We start from the raw sequence: 20,842 nt of genomic DNA on the forward strand, positions 1-20,842 counted from the left end.
AATATAGAGATAGCCACTAATAAATCCAATAATGAATTCAGGAGATACGTCTTTATCCAGACAGTGGTTAGAATGTGGAACTCACTACCATAAGGAGTAGTTGAGGTGAATAGCATGGATGCATTTAAGGGGAAGCTAGATAAATACATGAGGGAGAAAGCAATAGAAGGTTATGCAGATAGGGTTAGATGAAGGAGGGTGGGCAGAGGCTCGAGTGGAGCATAAACACTGGCATGGACCAGTTGGTCTGAATGGCCTGTTTCTGTGCTGTACATTCTATGTAATGTTGCTTTACCTTATGGGAACTCATTTTTTTCCAGTTCCTGATCCCCACACCTGCCTATATGACTGATGACAACAGCACAATGTCTGGACACTGGAATGCCTCTGAAAATTACCAGCTGAACCCAGCCAGTGTCATAGTGCCCATCGTGTTCTCCTTAATCTTCCTACTTGGGACAATTGGGAACAGCCTGGTCCTTGCTGTGTTGTTCAGAAATGGCCAGATGGGACACAACACAACAAACTTATTCATTCTGAACCTGAGTGTGGCCGATTTCTTCTTCATCATATTTTGTGTTCCATTTCAAGCCACAATCTACACGCTGGAAGGTTGGGTCTTTGGCTCTTTCATGTGTAAGGCCGTCCATTTCTTCATCTATCTGGCGATGTACGCAAGCAGCTTCACTCTGGCTGCTGTTTCAGTCGACAGGTACAGTATGTGAAGGATCACTGAATCAAACAATTTCTTTACAATACCCCATTATTTGAGACATGACATGTGGTAAGTGTAGCATGTTTGGGAGGAAAAAGGTTACTTTGGACTTATGGTTCCCAAGGCTCTCCGCCTCTAGGGGTGTTCTCGTGTCATGTCTGGGTCTGTTGTATAATTGATAGAGATTGATTGCTATGATTAGTCAACAACTCCATTATCATTGTATCGTGCTTCTACTGGAATGGGAGAAGGCAAACTAGATGAACCTTGGCCTCTTTTTGCCTAGCAATTCCCACGTTCCTATATACCATTGGAGAACTATTAGAGACAAATAGGTTTTACTTTTCCTCCACAACATTGCCACAACCCTTATCTACATAGTAATCACCTCTAGACTCAATGGGGAGGATTATCACAAATGGTGCAAATCTGAACGGCTGTAAAAATACAATTTTCACGTAAAAAGCAAAATATTGCGGATGCTGGAAATCTGAAACAAGATAAGAAATGTTACAAACACACTTTTTCTTATTCAGCAATTTCGCAGACTGCGATGCATAATCTTTCATTTTACTTGTTAAAATAATTCGCACTTTGGCCTCTTGATTTTATAAAGCAGAGCTCCTTGACAAAGCGCTCTGAAACATCTCTTCACTCTGCCATTTCACAAGTTGTGTGTGGGCAGATCGCCTGTCATCGAAATCAACACGGTGATTCTTGTAACCTTTTGGGAAGATAAACTGACAGGCGTAATATTTCTTTCCCTCGAGACATAGGCTAAAATTATTTTTGCCAGGGACAAAGACTGAAGACTTGTTAAACATTCAGCCATGGTGTAAATTAATTTATTTTGTTGAGTGTTTGATTATCTGTAGAGGACCGAGTGCAAGCTGAAGGATTGTTGTCAATTCTCCACTCGGGCAATGGCAACACAGAAACATAGGGATAGGACTAGGCCATTCAGCCCCTCGAGCCTGTTCTGCCATTCAATTAGATCATGGCTGATCTGTATCTTAACTCCATTTACACGCCTTGGTTCCATATCCCTTAATAATTAATACTTGCCTAACTAAAATCTATCAATCTCAGTTTTGAAATTTTCAATTGACCCCCAGCCTCAACAGCTTTATGGGGTGGTGGGGGGGAAGAGAGTTCCAGATTTCTACTATCCTTTGTGTGAAGAAGTGCTTCCTAACATCACCCCTGAACGGCCTAGCTCTAATTTTAAGGCTATGCCCCCTCCCCCTTCCCCAGCATGCACTCATTTTGAAGGCCTTTTATTTCTCCCCTTCGCTAGAGTTTCCCATGATGTGCAGCATTCTCTTGCTGAAGTGGTGGGCAGATAGTTGGCACCCAGGATGGGCCAACGCCACACTTCACCCAGCTGTTGGCAGGTATATGAGAATCAATCCACGTGACTCAGTCTGCTGACATTTCCATCCTTCCTTATGGACAAGGCGTGTGGCCTGCACTCAGTGCTTACCCTTAGTGACCAGGAATTTGTTGTGTTGGGAATCATGGGGACAAATCCACATTCTACTACAGCGTGTTGGATCTGCTCCACCACTTCACCATATACAAATGCAGTTTCATCAGTCATCCTGAGGCAAGCCAAATTTTTGATTTCTGGTGGCTTCCCCTTTTTAATGTTCCTTTCATGTCGCGCAATGACTTCTCTTTTACACTGACACTTGCTGGTTTCCTCTACTCTTGCAGTATAATAGTTGGACCATGGCACGTAACACGAACAAAGGTGTTTCCCTCTTTCCAACTCAGATTCCAGACACCAGTGGGTGATCATCCTGCACATACAACATTGGCACATGTCCAGAGCAAGTGGTCTCAGTGGGATTGTCCGAGACAGAAATCAAGAGTGTTGCATGCGTTTAGATCTGAACTTAGAAAAATGAGACAAAGCAAAAAAAATGGTTTACAAATTATTAGTAACTTGAGTGGGGGGGGACGGGGGGAGGTGTAATTTTTGGATAGGCATTCTATTATTGAACCATTTTATCAGTTTTGGGTACGTATTTCCCTTTTTTCTGTAATTTTATCTCCTTCATCCACCTAATCTGACACTTTAGCAAGCTGAGAGGATGCACACCCATTCTTGCCAGCTGGCTACCAGTAGTGACTCCGACGGTGTGAATCTCCCCACTAATTTTCTTTCTCCCAGTGCAAGCAGTTGCAGCTTCCAGTCAGCCTCTCATTCAATGCAGTTCAGATCTGGAACTGAAGCAGGACTTGAACCTACCTCCATCTCGCACTCCACGGTATTGAGAGTTAATGTGCTCATGTTTAGCACCACCGTGACACCCCACTACAGGTTTACTATTACTGCAAATGTTCAAGTAAATCTGGGTGAGGAGGTGGAGTTTCTGATCTGAATTGAGGGCTGAACCACAGAGCAGCCTTGATTATTCCTTGGTACATATAACTCCTGCATTTTTTCAGCTTTACAACTTTTTTGAACTGTGCAGATACCTGGCTATCCGATATCCTCTCCGATCCCGGGAACTCCGGACTCCCTGCAATGCAGTTACAGTCATGGTAGTGATATGGGGACTTTCCATCGTCTTTGCTGGGCCCTACCTGAGCTACTACGACCTCATACCTTACGAATGGTTTTACATCTGCATGCCGGCATGGCAAGAGCCAAAGAGGAAAATCATGGACACGTCCACTTTTATATTTGGATATATAGTCCCTGTCGCAATTATAAGCCTGTCTTATGCGAGGACAATCAAGTATCTCTGGACAGCAGTGGACCCAATAGAAGACATATCTGAGTCCAAGAAGGCCAAGAGAAAAGTGACCAAGATGATTATAATTGTGACTGTGCTGTTCTGCCTCTGCTGGCTCCCTCATCATGTGCTGATCTTGTGTTTCCACTATGGACACTTTCCCTTCAATCAGGCCACCTACGCATTCAGGCTTCTGTCTCACTGTATGGCCTATGCCAACTCCTGCCTCAACCCCATCGTCTACGCCCTGGTTTCCAAGCACTTCCGAAAAGGCTTCAAGAAGGTTTTCAGCTGCTTGCTGAGCAAGAAAGGAATCAATAAGGTGCACGTGGTTCATGTTGTAAATATGGTCACCGGATCCACAGAAGTCACGCACCTGAATGACGAAAACGGAAGGCAGCATGGGTGCGAGCTGAGGGACAGGCAACCCACTAAGCCTCAAGGTACAGCAATGACCATCACAATGCCATATCGGCGGCCATCTTGAAAACACAAGGCTGTCTCTAAAGAACTCATTCGTTTTCCATGTCTCTGCAATTTCTGTGTACTTATCTTTATTGTGTATATGTGCACCTATATATTACTTAGTCCTTATGTTAGTTGGTACTGTGGGTGAATATAGACTTGTATATAAAAATCTAAAGAAGGAACCATTTACTTATATTGGAAGCATTTTACTGGATTTTCATATTTTGGGTGTTTCAACTATAAAAGTCACTGCCAAAAACAACTTACACTTACATGGCACCTTTGACATAGTGGAATATCCTGAGGCATTTCACAAAGTGGGAGAATTAGATACCAATTAGAAATTGGGAGAAAGTTTGGGAGGAGCTGATTGAAGGCAAGGTCAAAAAAGAAAAAAAACTTGTATTTATAAAGCAACTTTCAAGACATCTCAAAGCACTTCACAGCTAATGATGTACTTTTGAAGTGTAGTCACTGTTGTAATATAGGGAAATACAGCAACCAATTTGTACACAGCTAGATCCCACAAATAGCAATGAGATAAACAACCAGGTAATCGATTTTAGTGATGTTGGTTGAAGGATAAATATTGGCCAGGACACCTCCCCTGCTTTTCTTCAAATAGGATCCTTTACAACCACATAAAGGGGCAGATGTGGGCTGAGTTTTACATCTCATCAGAAAGGCAGCACCTACAACAATGCTGCGCCTCCCTGCTACAAGCACTGGAATGTCAGCCTAGATTTGCAGACACAAGTGTCTGGAGTGGGCCTTGAACCCACATCCTTCTGGCTCAGAGGCAAGAGTGCTACCACTGAGCTAAGGTTGACACCTAAGGTAAACTTTGAGGAAACGCTTAGAAGTTGGGGATAGAGGTAGCAAGGTGGAAAAGTTTAGAACAGAATTCCAGGGAACAGGGATGTGAAGGTTCTGCCACCATTGTTGGAGTGGAGGCAGTGAGGGATGTACGGAGGCCCAGACTCACAAGAGTCGAAGGTATGAGCTAGGATATAGGCCCAGAGGATTTCGCAGAAGTAGGGTGCAACATGGCTGTGACGGGATTTGTAAACAAGCATGCAAATTTTGAATTTTATGTACTTAGGGGATCAGGAGTCAGTGGAGGTTGACAAGGACTGAGGTGATGGATGAGTGGGACGTAATATGGGAAAGGATAGGATACTCCTGTTAAAAATTACCTGTCTATTTGGAATAATTGGACATCATTTTTGGATGTTAGTCTTTCCTCAGTGACCTGCTGACTCCAGTCACAGCACTGCACACTGAAACGTTTCTGTCACTGACATACTATTCCTACTGGGAAGAAAAAGCACAAAACTTAAAAAAAAATGGTAGCACAAATCTATCTTATACAAATATGAATAATGATATAATGTGCCATTTAAATGAACCCAGCTTGCTCATTTAAATGAACCCAGCACTGTGGGAGAACCGTCACCACACGGACTGCGGCAGTTCAACAAGGCGGCTCACCACCACCTTCTCAAGGGCAATTAGGGATGGGCAATAAATGCTGGCCTTGCCAGCGATGCCCACATCCCATGAACAAATAAAAAAAACTCAGAATAGTCGTTCTCCCTCTCTCCATTTTAATAGTCTATTTTATTTTCTACTTTAGATTCCCCACATCACATAGCATTTCCCAACTAAGAGAGCAGGTGGGTGCTGATTTTTTTGTAATGATTCACACTTGCCATTTTCAACAACAAAAAATATTCAGCAGCTAATAAAACTTTCAGACACTGAGTCAGAATCTAAGTACTTTCAATATGTTAACTAGCTCCTTCTACTGGATAAGTATAGACATTACAATGTTCTCCCTCGCTGTGGTGAAGCACTTTGAACCTTGTCAGGTGTTTCTCATTGACAATCATACTGAGATCACCACATGGCGAATGATGATAGTAATAATGAGAAGAGAGGAATAGAAGGAAAAATACAGAGAAAAAGAAAGAAGATTGTCAGGTACTCCCATGTTGATGCACCTGTTACCATGGTAACAGATTAGGCCACGCTGAATTTCTGTCAAAATTGGTCTTTTTCCATGTGCCCTCTGGCAGGATGATGGAGTTTCTTTGAAGGGCATTAAATGTTGAGAAAAATGACTGTTAATATTTACAGTAGCACAAAATTTCTATAAATTCTGATAAATTGATTCCTTAAATGTCAACAGATATTAAAAACCTGGGAAACTGTTTTCTCCAGCATTGAAGATCCTGTCTTACTGTTACATTAATTTTTATTATGTTTTCCTTAATAAATGCATGGTTGAAAGGAATTATATCCCTAGTTCCAGTATATAATTTATTGATTTACATATGTGCTTCTGTGTTTTAATGTGCATTGGCTTTTTGTACCTGTGTAAATATTCCTTTCCCTATTATCCTGGGATTATAACACTGAAGTATAGTGCTACATTTTCTGAATTGTGTCAGGAATTTGTATGAATATGACGTATTCTATTTGTGAATCATTTGTAAGATATTGTGGTGTTGCTAATAAAGAATATTTATTGTTGAGCAATCCTCTAATCCTTTCTGTGTACTAGTTTTTTCTTTCAAAATGCTGAATGAATCATTGGCCCAGAAATTGCTCGGAGCGGTGAACCAACAGTGCTCACCACTCCGTAGATTTATACTAACCCGCTAACTTACCGCTGTCTTTACTGGGCGCACTTCCCCTGATAGGAAGCGGAGAAGAGCCCAGCGTCAGTTCAAACAAACCTAGGACTCTTGGGAGAGGCGAGAGGATCACTCTCTTCGCTCGACCAATCAGACTGCAGCATTTTTGACAAGCTGGAACGTAAAATCCAGGATGTGAAAAGTACAACACTAAAATCGTTTGTAAAAACAGTTATAGCCAGTGGAAAAAAAAAGTGGGTAAGATATAATCGCATTAAATAAAAGAGACAGAAGGAAAAAGGAAAAAAAATTAAATTTTTTAATTCATTTTTTTTAAATGACCAAAAACTATTAAAATAAGGAGTAATGAGACTCCACATTTTTAAAAGTTAATTTTTAGTTGTTTGGCAGTCATGAAGACTAACCACGCTATTAAAACTTAGTTTAGACCTGATATTTTTAAGCGTACCTGTTTTGTGGCGATATTAGTTACTTTCCAGCTGGGCAGATGAGCAAGTTGGCGCTGGCCCATTGTTTTCACTGATTCCAGCTGGTGATATCCCTTTAATTCAAAGCTATCACGTCGTCGGCGAACCAGGAGGAGCAAGTTCCGGATTTCCGCGTGTCACTGCACATGTGCGAATGCTGGAACTTGCTCCTCGATTTCGCCACTAACAATGCTGAGCACTATTGAGCTCGCTGTTCTTTTCTAAGCAATTTCTGGGCTATTATGAGCTCCCTCACCATTTGAGAGTGAGCATTGTGTTTGCTAGAACATAGTGTACAGTGATTGATGTGCACCCCTAGACATGCCCCCAAAGGACTTGAACAACGTAAGGGGGCAGCAGAAGACTACATGTTCTCCACCCCCACCCTCATGCAATTTGTTGGGCATCTTAAGATGGGTGGAAACCTGGCAGGTTCTTCCCCAAATTCAAACCCCCTTCCCCTGAAATTGTTCAAAAATGACTGCAATTTCTGGGCTTTAATTTAGATACAATAAATTAGGTACCTTTGTGGTAAAACTCCCAAGACAAAAAGCAATATAAAATATGTTGCAATACTGGTGCCAAGGAGGGGCAAGTAGGAAGGCATCAGCAATGACGCAAATCAGACATTCCTCTGATTTATAGGGAGTTTCATCATGTTTTCAATCTTAAATCAATATTTTTTAATATCTATTTATGAGGTGGCTTGTCACTTAAATCTTAGTGCTGATTTGGGTATAATCCACATCCTGCATGTATAATTGGAAATGGCATTCAACATATCTACAGGCAGATGTAAGGGGACTAGATTGCCTCAATATGTTAATATGTTTTAATTGCAAAGTCATCAGCTTTGATCTCATCAGAATTGGTTACTGATAGCGTGCTGGTTAATTATCAGTCCATTGACTCTGGAAGATTGATAACTCATCACCCTGTTTGATTGGAGCCCTGTGGTGCTGTGATAGCCACAAGATGGTAAGACATCCCAAGGAAAATACCCGACTATCACTGATTAGCAACGCTGCAGAATCCGGTTTCACTCACTGTACTACCTGAAAACTATTTATTCGATATATTTCCCTTTATTCGGAGAAGATTAATAATGAATTAACAGGTGGAATTCCCTGTTGGGTGAGGAGAGGATCGGGGGGGGGGGAGTTGGCTGCGATGCTCTCCATGGCCAAGTAGCCTGCCAAAACACGCTGTCCCATCTTGCACATTATACAGATGGGGTTACATTGGTTAAACCCCAAATCCGGGCGTGGGCATGGGGGTGCGCCATTAACCCATGCCCGATGGTTCCGGTGCAGGCAGCACATGAGATTCGTACTGCCTTCTCATTTACCTAATTGTACCTGATTGAATAAAGCTTGCACACTACTAAATGCCACATCCTCCAATCTGCATGCCAGACCTCACCAATGTGCCGATCTGAGTTTGTACCAGGCATGTGAGAGAGCGTGCACCAAGGTTCTCTGCTGATGCTCTAGAGGTCTTGGTGCGAGAGGTGGATAGAAGGAGGGGCATCCTATATCCGCAGGGGGGCAAGAGGCCCTTGAGACATATGCTCAAGAGGCAGTGGGAGGCTGCAGGGGACGGTCAATGCCAGGTGCATAGCATCATGAACATGGATGCAGCGCAAGAAGTAGTCCAATGCTTTGACACGAGTGATCAAGGTGAGGTCAACTGTCAAGTGGCGTCTCCTACCAACTGCACCACTAGCCGCATCCACTGCTCCATGCACTACACCCCCCATCACCCACACACCAACAAACTCTTTCAATCAGTACTTAACTCTTCCAATCAGATGCTTCCTCTCACCCTCACACATTACCACTGTTGCAAGCTGCACACCCACAACACACTGGCAGCTATTCAACCATGACATGGGGTTATGGGGAGCGGGCAGGAAATTGGACATGAAGCTGAGCTCGGATCGGTCAATGCCCTGTGGGTGGCGGAGAGGGCCCAGGGGCTGTGTGGCCGGGTCCTGCTCCTACTTCTTGTGTTCTTTAGATTTGTGGTTGGGATCAGATCAGCCATGATCTTATTGAATGGCGGAGCAGGCTCGAGGGGCTGATTGCCCTACTCCTGCTCCTATTTCTTATGTTCTTATGTTCTTATGTTCTTATGACAAGCACATCACCCAAACATCCTGCAGGACATCCACCGACACACGTCCCACTTCCTTGAAGGAGAAGGTGGCACTAACAGGAGGCAACAAGTGGCAGTGGCATTTAGCCCTTCGAGCCTGTTCCGCCATTCAATGAGATCATGGTTGATCTGTGACCTAACTCCATATACCTACCTTAGCCCCATTTCCCTTAATACCCTTGGTTAACAAAAATGTATCAATCTCAGATTTAAAATTAACAATTGAGCTAGCACAAACTGCCATTTGCAGAAGAGCGTTCCAAACTTCTACCAACCTTTGTGTGTAGCAGCGTTTCCTAACTTCACTCCTGCAAGTCCTGGCTCTAATTTTTAGGCTATGTCCCCGAGTCCTAGTATTCAAGAATAGGAGACCTCCAAAAACAGGTCCAAATGCATCAGCAGCCAGAAGCACTAACCCAGCAACTAACCTGTAAATCCGGCATGGTTCCTTTAAATAGCGCTGGTGAGGGTCCTCCAGACCGTCTATGACATGTTCAGCTGGTCGTGGTTAAGACAATGTGTTAGCTGGAGCGTTGACTGCCAAAATGGTATCTATCCCTTTAAAACAGCATTGCACACTGATCTAACACATATTCTCCCTACTTTACAAGGTGCCTGCATTCATTAGCTGCACCTGCGCAAACCTGTTTACCAGATGGCGTCCGGTGCATGTCACACTAGAAGCATGCGCGCTCATTCTGGATGCCATTTTGGGACCTCAGGACGCCGCATAGCGCCTACACAACGGGCGCTACACAGCTGAATTTCTAGCCCAGTGCCATGCCATGTTTTACGTGGATAGTCAGCTTTTCAGAAATCAGAAAGAAGAAAGGCTTGCATTTATATAGCGCCTTTCACGACCGCAGGATGTCCCAAAGTGCTTTACAGCAAATGAAGTGCTTTTGAAGTGTAGTCACAGCACTGCAAGGTCCCACAAACAGTAAGATGATACTGGCCAGATAATCTGTTTTAGTGATGTTGGTTGAGGGATAAATATTGGCCAGGACCCTGGGGAGAAGTCCCCTGCTCCTCTTCGAAATGGTGCCATGGGATTTTTTACATCCACTTGAGAGGGCAGACAGGTCCCCGGTTTAACATCTCATCCGAAAGACAGCACCTCCGACAGTGCAGCACTCACTCCTGCACTGGAGTGTCATCCTAGATTTTGTGCTCAAGTCCCCAAAGTGGGACTTGAACCAACAACCTTCCGGTCTGTCACAGAGGCTCCCTTCCACCGTTAGGAACTATTCACTCAATTGTTTTTTTGTGTGCGACTTAGGTTTAATATTTTAACTGGTAAAGAAATGGCATTGGGTGGTAGTCAAGCAAAATAGGATTGTGGTGTATAAGATCGGCTGTAATAACAGAGGATTATAACTGTGCTTCATATTCATTTCAGAATAAATACACAGCTGATTTTTTTAACTATGGGTTCCATTCCAGCTTACTCTGTGGATCTGTGATGTGTCTCTGTGTGAGTCACAGCACTCAGTTACATTCTATGAACAGGATTTATATTACAGGGACTTAAGTACAGCAATAGGCTTGTTTGTGCTCTAGTGCTTTAGTTACTGTACAGTAAGCATCAATGTCAGAGCCAGAAACATCCTCAGGGAAATGTGAGGAGTGATATTAATGCTCAGTAAGCGTGGAATAGATTACAAATCCCAGCACGAGACTCAGTTGCCTGAGTTTTATTGAAATCATCATGGTATAAAATGGTTTTAGTTTTCAATACAAAAAATATCCTTTTTGACAAGGTTGAAAAGGCATTTGGTATCTTAGGCCCTGATTTTAAGGAGCCAGGGATAAGCGTGATGCTGGCCCCAGCTTGCTGACAAGAGTCTGGGCCATTTTAATTCCTGAGCCGGCGGGCTGGAGTGAGCGAGCGTGGCAAGAGGCTGCCACCAGGAACCCACAGGAACCTTTCCCGGCAAAGATATGTCTAGAGGGGAGGCAGTTCCGGAGGCGATTACGTTGGGGGGGTGGGGGGGAGGAAGAGGGAAGCCCAGGGCAAGGGAGGCCCCAGGTTTCCTTATAGGGCCCAGGGGAATGTAACGGACCTTATCGGCCCACTCTTGAGCCTGCTCCTGCGTGGCACCAGGCTTCTCTGGCAAGGCTGGCACCGGGCTCTGCATGCCACACACGCCTCCCGAAACTGGGAGTTAAAATTATGGTCGGCGAGAATGCGGCATCAAGCCGGAGGACAGGACACTGCCTCTATTTTAGCCCATCAACAGGCCCCATTCTCTTTGACCCTTTAAAGTTTTATAAATGGGAAATATTTGATATGCACAGCAGGCTGATCAGCATGTAAAAACCAAAACGGATAGAGAGGTTAATCTGCTGGCAGAGTGACCCTTCATCACAACTTGGTTTTAAAATTGATGTTATTGATTTCCTTTATCCTCCCTGAAGATATCTGAAAATAAAAGACAAAGGTTTCTTTTTTAAAATGGTCAATTCAGCACGCCTTCAATCCAATTAAATCTCCTGCCCGGACAACCACGGAGGCAGATATGATAGCGGAGTCGATTTTAATCCTTTCCACCAGGTGGAAGCCAGGTGGCTTTTGATAATTAGCCATAAGCAGGAATGAGCCGTAACATTAAATAACAATTTATTTTCATGAAAAATACCAACTAAAAGCAAATTTAAAAATAGTTTTATATTGTTCACTTATGATCAAAAATGACTGAACTCATTTCATTTAATGCCCTCAAGGTGAGGACACAATGAACTTTTTTAGCTTGAGATGTGCATCAGAAAATCTACACTACTACTTAATCTTAAATAAATTTTATTCAATCTCAAATTTAGATGGTTCTCCTGATAATATCTATCAAAGGAGGGCAAGTGAGATGTTCAGACAGTGTCAGCTAGGAGCACATGGCTATGGAAGATGCTTTTCTAACAGGTGAAATCCATGTAGCTGTATGAATCTTATGATTTCAAAACCCAAAGGTAAGACACTTAAGACAGCAGTACTATGCATATTAGAATATGACTGTGTGTGAACATGTTTCTGTGGAACTTACTACTTTAGTGGGGAAGACTGATGTGGCTTTTCACACAGTTATAAGACAATAAAAGATTATACTTTGGCAGTAAGATAATCTTTAGTAGTAAAACTAATTCCAGGGAACTGTTGGAATTGATCTTTCCCACAGAAGAAATCTCTTTCATGTGAGCCTAAGGATTCCTTTTGGTTTATTCTTCTGCCTGAGGATGAAGTTATAAAGGTGGAGCAGAGAATCAAGAATACTAATATACACACTCACGCCTGAGACCAATGTTCTGCGCTCCAAGGACGCCTGAAAAACGTCCAATCCAAAATTGGTTGGGCCATTTCTTAGGCATCCCAGGTGGCCATACATATGTATATGAGGGGCCTAACGCCTGTTTTAGGCCTCCTGGCAGAAATTGTTTTGGGATGAATGGAGCAGGAGCTGGGCCTGCTCTGCTCAGGATTCTTCAACGGCCGCCAAAAAAAGATAAGTTTTTTTTAATGGTTCCTGTGGAGTCAGGAGCAGCAGGAGTGCTCCCATGACTCCACGGTATTCCGATTGCCTTCCCCCCTGTTGCTGCTCCAGCCCGATTCCATATCGTCCATATTACCAAGAGCACCTACTTCCACGTCCGTAATATCGCCCGTCTCCGCTCCTGCCTCAACCCATCTGCTGCTGAAAGCCTCATCCATGCTTTTGTTACCTCCAGACTTGACCATTCCAATGCTCTCCGGGCCACCCTCCCATCTTCCACCCTCCGTAAACTTCAGCTCATCCCAATCTCTGCTGCCCATATCCTAACTTGCACCAAGTCCCGTTCACCCATCGTCCTCTGTGTTCACTGACCTACATTGTTCATGGTCCAGCAACGTCTCGAATTTAAAAGTCTCATCCTTATATTCAAATCTCTCCATGGCTTCACCCCTCCCTATCCCTGTAACCTCCTCCAGCCTTACAACTCTCTGGGAACTCTGCGTTCCTCCAGTTCTAGCCTCTGAGCGTCCCCGATTTCTTTTGCCCCAGCATTGGCGGCTGTGCCTTTAGCTGTCTAGGCCCTAAGTTCTGAAATTCCCTCCCTAAACATCTCCGCCTCTCTACCTCTCTCTCCTCCTTTGGGGACCATACTTTTATCTCTTGCCAATTTTCAGTTTACCTCCCTTCCTGAAGGTGTTGATTATTGCTGGGATACATTTCATGGCGCAGGCACCCTCCAGTAGGTTCACCCAAATGACTATTGTTCCATGTGGGACAATGACAGTTAGCAGAATATTCTACCTCAGGGGCATCACAGCAGAATCCATTCCACAGACAATCATTTCCATTAGGAATTTCTGGATGATTTTCTCCTCACTAATTGACTGAGGAAATTATGGAACCTTGACTGCCGCCCCAGATGAGATGTGCTAACTCAGCACAGACTAGACATCAAATCTTGGACCTTCCTGATCTGTATGATTCAGCTATTCACTGAATAAAGTCACTGAGCTATTGGTTGCTTTAAGATTACCTTCTAAGATTACCTTGGATTGGACGTTTTTCAGGCGTCCTTGGAGCGCAGAACATTGGTCTCAGGCGTGAGTGTATATATTCTCAAGATTTTATTTTGTTCCCAATTTGTGATCAGGAGCTATGGAATAACTATGCTGTCTGCTCCCAGTTCTGGACTCTGTGATTGGCAGGTCCCAGTGGTGAAGAGCAAGGATCAGTTTAAAGTGTGTCCTTTCTGATCTCAATCTCCAGTTGTAGCTACAAGAGAAGAGTTATCATGAAAATGGATTGTATGTGGTATGCAGCTTTTATAATGGAAAAAAGTTGAAACACTTTAGGTACGTAACTTTTTGTGGATTCGACAACAGAAACGGATTTAACTACTCCTGAACGTCTCCCGTGGCTTCTGCAACACGCCATTGAAACAGAGGCAAGTTGCAGCCGAAGCTCATTTGGCCCTTTAAACCAGTGATTGACTAATCTCAATAAAAGGTGAGGTGTTGCAGCTGGGCACTCAGTTCACTCAGACAAACGTTTGGCTGGGAGTTCTTTGAGTTAAGACTGAGATTTCTTTGTTGAGGCTGAGAATTCTTGTGTTCAGACAAATTTACCTACATTTTGGAGCCCCTCAATCTGACAAGATCAGGATGGGGGGGGGGGGGCAATGGATCTATTCCGCAGTACATCGGAGGAGGAGGAAAATGAAGATGGGGAACCCATCGCCAGAGCAACCGCGCACATTGCTGCCCGTGATGCCAGGGATTACTTCTCATTATGTCACATCTCATTATGAGGTTGCACCCATCACAGGACATATAGCCATGCACCAGCACTTTTTGATATTCGCACTTCAGTTGGTCCTATTAGACAGTCAAATGGGTTGTCACCTGGTGATTCACCACTCACAAGTGAGCACGAGCAGACACTGGTGGCAGGGGCAGCTGTGAAGAGTCCGCGTCGGGGGGAGCAATCCTCTCCAAGCTCTGCTCAGCTGGACATAGATGCTGAACCCCAGGGGCCATTGTCGAGAAGGAGAATGATAGAGCTGACAAGTTCTCATAATGAGATGTGCAAATTGAAGACTTTGAAATACTCAGGCCGCCTGGAACAACCACTGCCACCAACCTCCCATTTGCACAAAACAGTCCTTCAAACACGCCTACACCCATTGCACACGCACCCAATGGGTGACATCGTGTGTTGGCATTCATGATGAAGCACATGAAAGGTCAAATTCACAAAAGAGACTCAATAATGGCCAAGATGTAGCAGTGGTGGTGATAATGATTACATTTAATATGCCATAACAAAGAAAATATAAATTAACAACATGACAGCTTGTCAAACACCCTTGTACATACCCTTCGTAAATTACAATTGCTTAACCGTTCTCTTTCTACCGATTCTACGTGGTGCATCCCCTGTGGCTTCAGCAGAGGTATTGACAGGTTGCTCAGATCCCTGCCCTGACTGCTGAGGTGCTCTCGGCCTATGACCTCTGGGTTTTGGAGCCTTTGAGGGTCCCGCCAAAGACTGCTCCACTTGCATCTGTGCAGGGGCAGACTCGGCCATCAGGAGAGGAAGCAGCATTGCGGGTACTGGTTGAGGAGGGGGCAATGGGTAAGAAGTGGGAGCGCTTTGAGTGGAGTCTCCACTTCCATTTTCCCTTTCGCCGTCATCCCTCTCTCGGGCCAGCGCAACATCATTCCCGCCACTCTGCTGGCCAGCAGGTTGGTCAGCAGATGTGCCACGTCGCAAGACCACGGCTAAAGTATCTGCCTGCCTGTTTAAGGTGGCAGACATGTTGGCATCCAGAGTCCACACGGCCATTGTCATGGCCTGCATGGACTCATTTGATAGCCATGCTTGAAGCTCAATGGAGGCTACTGTTCTCTCCATCGTACACACTCTCGCACTTACCTGCACCACCAATCCACTTGTAATGGAGTTGGACTCCTCCATCCTCTCCGCTATTGTGGAAACTGTGCTTGCCATTTTTTCACTACCTTGCAAAGTTGCTGCTGCACCTCTATCATTCTCCTTCTCGACAATGGCCCCTGGGGTTCAGCATCTATGTCCAGCTGAGCAGAGCTTGGAGAGGATTGCTCCCCCCGACGTGGACTCTTCACAGCTGCCCCTGCCACCAGTGTCTGCTCGTGCTCACTTGTGAGTGGTGAATCACCAGGTGACAACCCATTTGACTGTCTAATAGGACCAACTGAAGTGCGAATATCAAAAAGTGCTGGTGCATGGCTATATGTCCTGTGATGGGTGCACCCTCAGAAGGAATGAGCTCCTCTGAGGAATCGCTCTCTTCCATTTCTGCTGATTCCTCGTGAAGGTGTGAAGGTCCTGGAAGATAACAGAAAGCGATATTAATGATTCATCGCAAAAGTGATAAAATCAATTCATCCTGTGTGTGAAAGATGTTAAAGTTCTGTCGCCAGCCATCTACAGGTTGCCAGTCTCTCCATCTCCGATGGATAGGCATTCGACGGTCTGACTTATTTCCATGGCCTCCTCCTCCATTTCTGTCACCTCTACTATGCGGTGGGCCACCTCCAGTTCTGCTCCTCTTCCGTGCGTTTTGTGCTCTCTTCTCCTACAAGGGGAGAAAGAACAGACCTGCGAGTGGCTGAAGGTGATGTATCCACCTTATGAATGCATTCCTTTGGTTAATGCTGGTCATGAAAGAGATGCATCAGAGGGTGACTATCAGACAGATATATCACATTGCATCAGGTTTGGGGTGAGTGGCAGTGGTGAGTGAATAAATGAGCAGTTGAGCAAGTGCATAGAAAGTGAAGGATGGTTACTGCTGCTGACACTTAAGTGGGTGTGAGGAGTTATGTGATGGGGTTTGCGTGCTGAACAACACAGGATGTGGGTGAATCAGCAACTGTACCCACTTTTCCTGACCTGGTTAGGACATTAAAATGCTTCCTGCATTGACGCAAGACCGTGTTCCTGCTGCTCACCTCTTCTCCCACCTCCAGCCATGCATTTTTCGTTATAGAGCCAGGTTTCTTCCTGCCATCCATTGGAAACATTACCTCCCTCCTGGCTCTCAATACAGCCAGCAGTACATACAGGAAGGCATCATTAAATCTAGGGGCGGCCTTTGCTTTTCTGGATTCCATTTCTCCTTTCTCCAACAAAATCCATTCTTGGGACTGGCCCTGTAAAATAGCGGGCTTTAAATCGCATCATCCGGGTGCGCAATATGCCCGCTGCACAACTTGGAGACACGAAACCCGGAAGCATAAATAATTGCCTGCAATCAAGTTGCGATCGCAGATTTAAATGCGCACATTTGACTTGTGGGTTCCCCACGTGCAAATCCGTCCACCCGCTGAGTTCCCAGCTCCAAGTTAAAATCTAGGCCTAGGTCGGGGATCGTTATGTTTGCATGTTGAGCTTCTGGCAGGATCTCTGTTAGAAGCAGGAAATTCTGGCAGTGCTGCAGTGAGACTGCTGCTGCAGCACCCGAGGAAGTGAAGGCCACTTGAGGGGGCATAGAGCTCCTAACATCAGAAGTACATGTTACGGTTTGATCTCGGACTTAGCCAAGGCTAACAGAGGTAGGGGTACGTGGCCTAATGGGAGGGAAGGGGGCCCTCTTCTTCCAAAAGGGGCCTCGTTGGGCCTTCCGCCGCTGCTCCAGGGATTACCGCAGCAGGTAAGGTTAGAGCAACCAGTGAGTGGAGGAGGAAAATCCAGATCAGAGATTGGATGCAGCAGTAGGCCTCATCAACCCATTTTCCTGCTCGTATCCTGCCCAACTTGGAGTGGAAGAGCAGAGGAAAATCCAGGCCATAGAAAGGTAAGGTAATGGGCATACAATAAAACACAAAGTCATATGCAGAAGTAAAATTTCATGGCCTTGAAGCCACATGAGGTAAAATTCAGCCCATATGTGACTTTCTAAAGGTAGCCAGAGTGTATCTTACTAATATATGAACACATATCCCTGAGACAACTTATATAAATGCAGAAGCAACATATATGATATGTGTTGAGATACACAAACCCTTCCGTTGCATTGGCAACTAGCCTCAATAGCTCAGAGACCAAACTCAACCCCCATAGATAGCAGTAGGTAATAAAATACTGTTATAAGTTGACAGAAAATTATTTAAGAACTGTCTTGTGTAGAATAATACCTGAGTAAACAATTGCTGAGACATTCTGACAACTATTGAACCAGAGAAAAAGTGTCAATATTTGTATAGACGCCTGTCTTAACACACTGCTGCATGCTGCAGCAGTTCAACCTGACAGTGGTTTGTTTGCGAATCATTAATCTAACATTTTGATTCTTGCTTCTGCAGTGACAGTGGTGCACTGTGTCTCCCCATCCTTCTCAACCCCTCTGCAGTCTTCTGCAGCCAACTCCAGTCATGTTGGATACAAGTCTAGAATTTCAATGTATCGAACCAATTCAACAACAACAATTTGCAAAATATAGCGCCATTAACATAGAAAACGTCCCAAGCTGCTTTACAGAGGTCTATTCAGACAAGAATGGATGCCGAGCCAAAGAAGGAGATATTAGGAGGAGTAAGCAAAAGCTTGGCCAAAGAGGTGGGTTTTAAGGGAGGGTCTTAAGGGAAGAGAAGCAAGTGGAGAGGCGGAGAGGTTAGGGATGAAATTCCAGAACGTGAGGCTGGGGAACTGCAGAGATAACAGCGCGGGGGCTGGAGAGGTAAAAGTGGAACCAAGCAAGGGAAGTCCCACTGAGCTGAAAACAGATGACAGACAGTGTAGGAGGATGGTGTGCTCGACCCTTTCAAAGACTGCAGAGAGGTGGAGAAGGATGAGGAGGCATAATGCACCACTGTCACAGTCACCGCAGAATGTAATTTGTGACTTTGCTAAGGGCCATTTAAATGCTGAGGCAGGAGCAGAAACCTGATTGGAGAGATTCAAACAGGAAGCTGTGGGAAAGATGGGCATGGATTTGAGAGGCGACAAGGTGTTTAAGGACTTTGGAGAGGAAAGGGAGGTTGGAGTTGGGGCGCATGGACAGAGGGCTCATGTGTTACAAACTGGATAGTCAGGTGGTGAAGGATAGAATACAAGAGCCTAGTCTTCAGATGCGTCAAGCCTTTATTTACAGAGACCAACATTCACAGAGACCCACATTACCACCACCACAACCTAGATCAGCTCTCTTATAAATGGATACGAGAGTTCCCAATTGATACGCACCACCTGAATACAATTAATACTAATTGATATAAATCACATGATACAATTAACATCAAGGGTGGTTTTTTTTCTGGAGGGTGGTGATGACGGCAGTTTGAAACGGAGGGGAACAGTACCTGGGGAGAGGGAACCATTTACAATGTTAGCTAGCATGGAGGCCATCAATGGAAATTTGATGGTCAGCAGGTTAGTGGGGTAAAGGGAGCAGGACAAGATAATTTCAGACAGGGCATGAGGGGAGATGGGAGAGAAACTAGAGAAAGACGTGGGTTCATGGCTAGTGCATGCGGGGTGGCTAGGAGGGGACAGATTTGGCTTGGTGGGAAAGGAGAAGGGGGAAATGCTGCAGAGGCAAATGAATGAATTGTCTCAATTTTAGTGACAAAGAAGTCCATGAGCTCCTCGCACTTGTTGGAGGGGCAAAGGAGAGGGGTTTAAGGAGATGATTGGTGTGGAGAAAAGAAGCTTAGGGTTATCTTTGATCCATTACCCTCTTTTCAGGTACCGTGTGTTTCCAGCATTTTTTGTAATTAAGAGATCTGGCTGTATTTTCAAATCTGTTTTCCAATACATGATTTTACATTTATTATTTAATAAACCATATTTAAAATGTTATGCTACTGCCTCTTGTAGAGGGACATGAGGCAAAACTGCCTGTAACCAGCACAGGGTGAGCAGAAACCTTAAATAGCTTAATATGATAATGCGTTAATTACCACTTTCCAAAGTTCTTTTGTTAAGGGAAAGCTAATGTACCCTAATTCCTAAATTATGTAAATGGCTGGGGCGTGATTATAAGTAGAATAATTATGGGATGAGAAAGGATAATAAACTGAAATGCACAATGGTAATTACACATAATGTAAGAACTCATTCTACTCATTGCCAATTGGACTCACCACCTAAACTGAAGAGCATTTCAATTATTAAATTAAAGCCATTCCAAGTATGGGTTTGGACATTCTCTTGTAATGTTATTAAAAAAGCTTATATTTTGGACCTCAACTTAAGATTGTAATGTTGCAAAAATTTTGAATCTGCAGTTTGGCTCGAGTGGATACAGAAATACTGGTGCTGAAATTGCTTAGAGGCTCTCCTGGTCTCATATCATAACTGTGGTGGAAGTCCAGAGAAACGGCATAAATGGCCAATTTCAGCTGTTTACACCATTTCCTCCATGGTTTCACCAATCTCCTGCCAGGATAACGACAGGGTAATGACTGGAGACTGGGAGAACCATTGTGCAATTTCAGGATCACTATTTTTTGGTACCACCATTTAAGGAGACATTTCTGTACAGGATTTCTGACCATCCTGTCGCGTGATGTATTATAGATGAGGACGCTCATCAGAAGTTTAGTCTCTTTCCTGCCGCATAACAAAGTTTAAGTCTGGAGAGTACAGAAGGAATGGAGGAGAGTGAAGCTGGAGGTCTCCCCCACGCTCAAGGTCAGTATCATTCGCTTCTCTTGTTTTTTCTCCACTCTCTCTCTTGCACTCACTCATAAATACACTCCAGCATACCACAATTACACACAGTATATAGCCATACAAACACAGATTGAGCAAATCTCTTAAAACCAAAATTCAAACAAATGTTCTTCTTCTGTTTCTATAGTTAACCCGAAGACTCAGCCCAACCTGCCATATAAATGGAATAAGCTGGCATCTCACATCACTGTGTCAAATAATTCTCCCATCACAAGCATCAGTACAGCTAAATCCATCCTGGGATTTCTGATAGTCAGTTTGAGGATGGCGCGCTGAGTGAGACACAGAAAACAAGAGTGCAGGAGCTTGTGGTGGTGGCAGTGGAGGAGCAGGAACCTATGGGACAGAAAAGCAGTTCACTTCCTTCTTCAGCTGCAGAGCCCTGGGATTCACAGCTCACTGGACCTGCATTGAAAAGAAGGTAGCTATCTGA

The 20,842-nt window shown here is 44.4% G+C and overlaps 1 protein-coding gene across 1 annotated transcript; it reads left to right on the top strand.

Annotated features, from left to right (window-relative positions):
* The first annotated feature begins 332 nt into the window (after positions 1-332).
* galr2b (galanin receptor 2b) lies at positions 333-3,946 on the top strand. Its single transcript, XM_068003742.1, has 2 exons — positions 333-712; positions 3,196-3,946. Exons 1-2 carry the CDS (start codon positions 345-347, stop codon positions 3,944-3,946), a joined length of 1,119 nt encoding a protein of 372 aa, XP_067859843.1. The 5' UTR covers positions 333-344.
* The last annotated feature ends 16,896 nt before the right edge of the window (positions 3,947-20,842 follow it).

The sequence above is a fragment of the Heptranchias perlo genome, chromosome 22 (genome assembly GCF_035084215.1).
Source record: "Heptranchias perlo isolate sHepPer1 chromosome 22, sHepPer1.hap1, whole genome shotgun sequence".
In the NCBI taxonomy this organism is placed as follows: Eukaryota; Metazoa; Chordata; class Chondrichthyes; order Hexanchiformes; family Hexanchidae; genus Heptranchias; species Heptranchias perlo.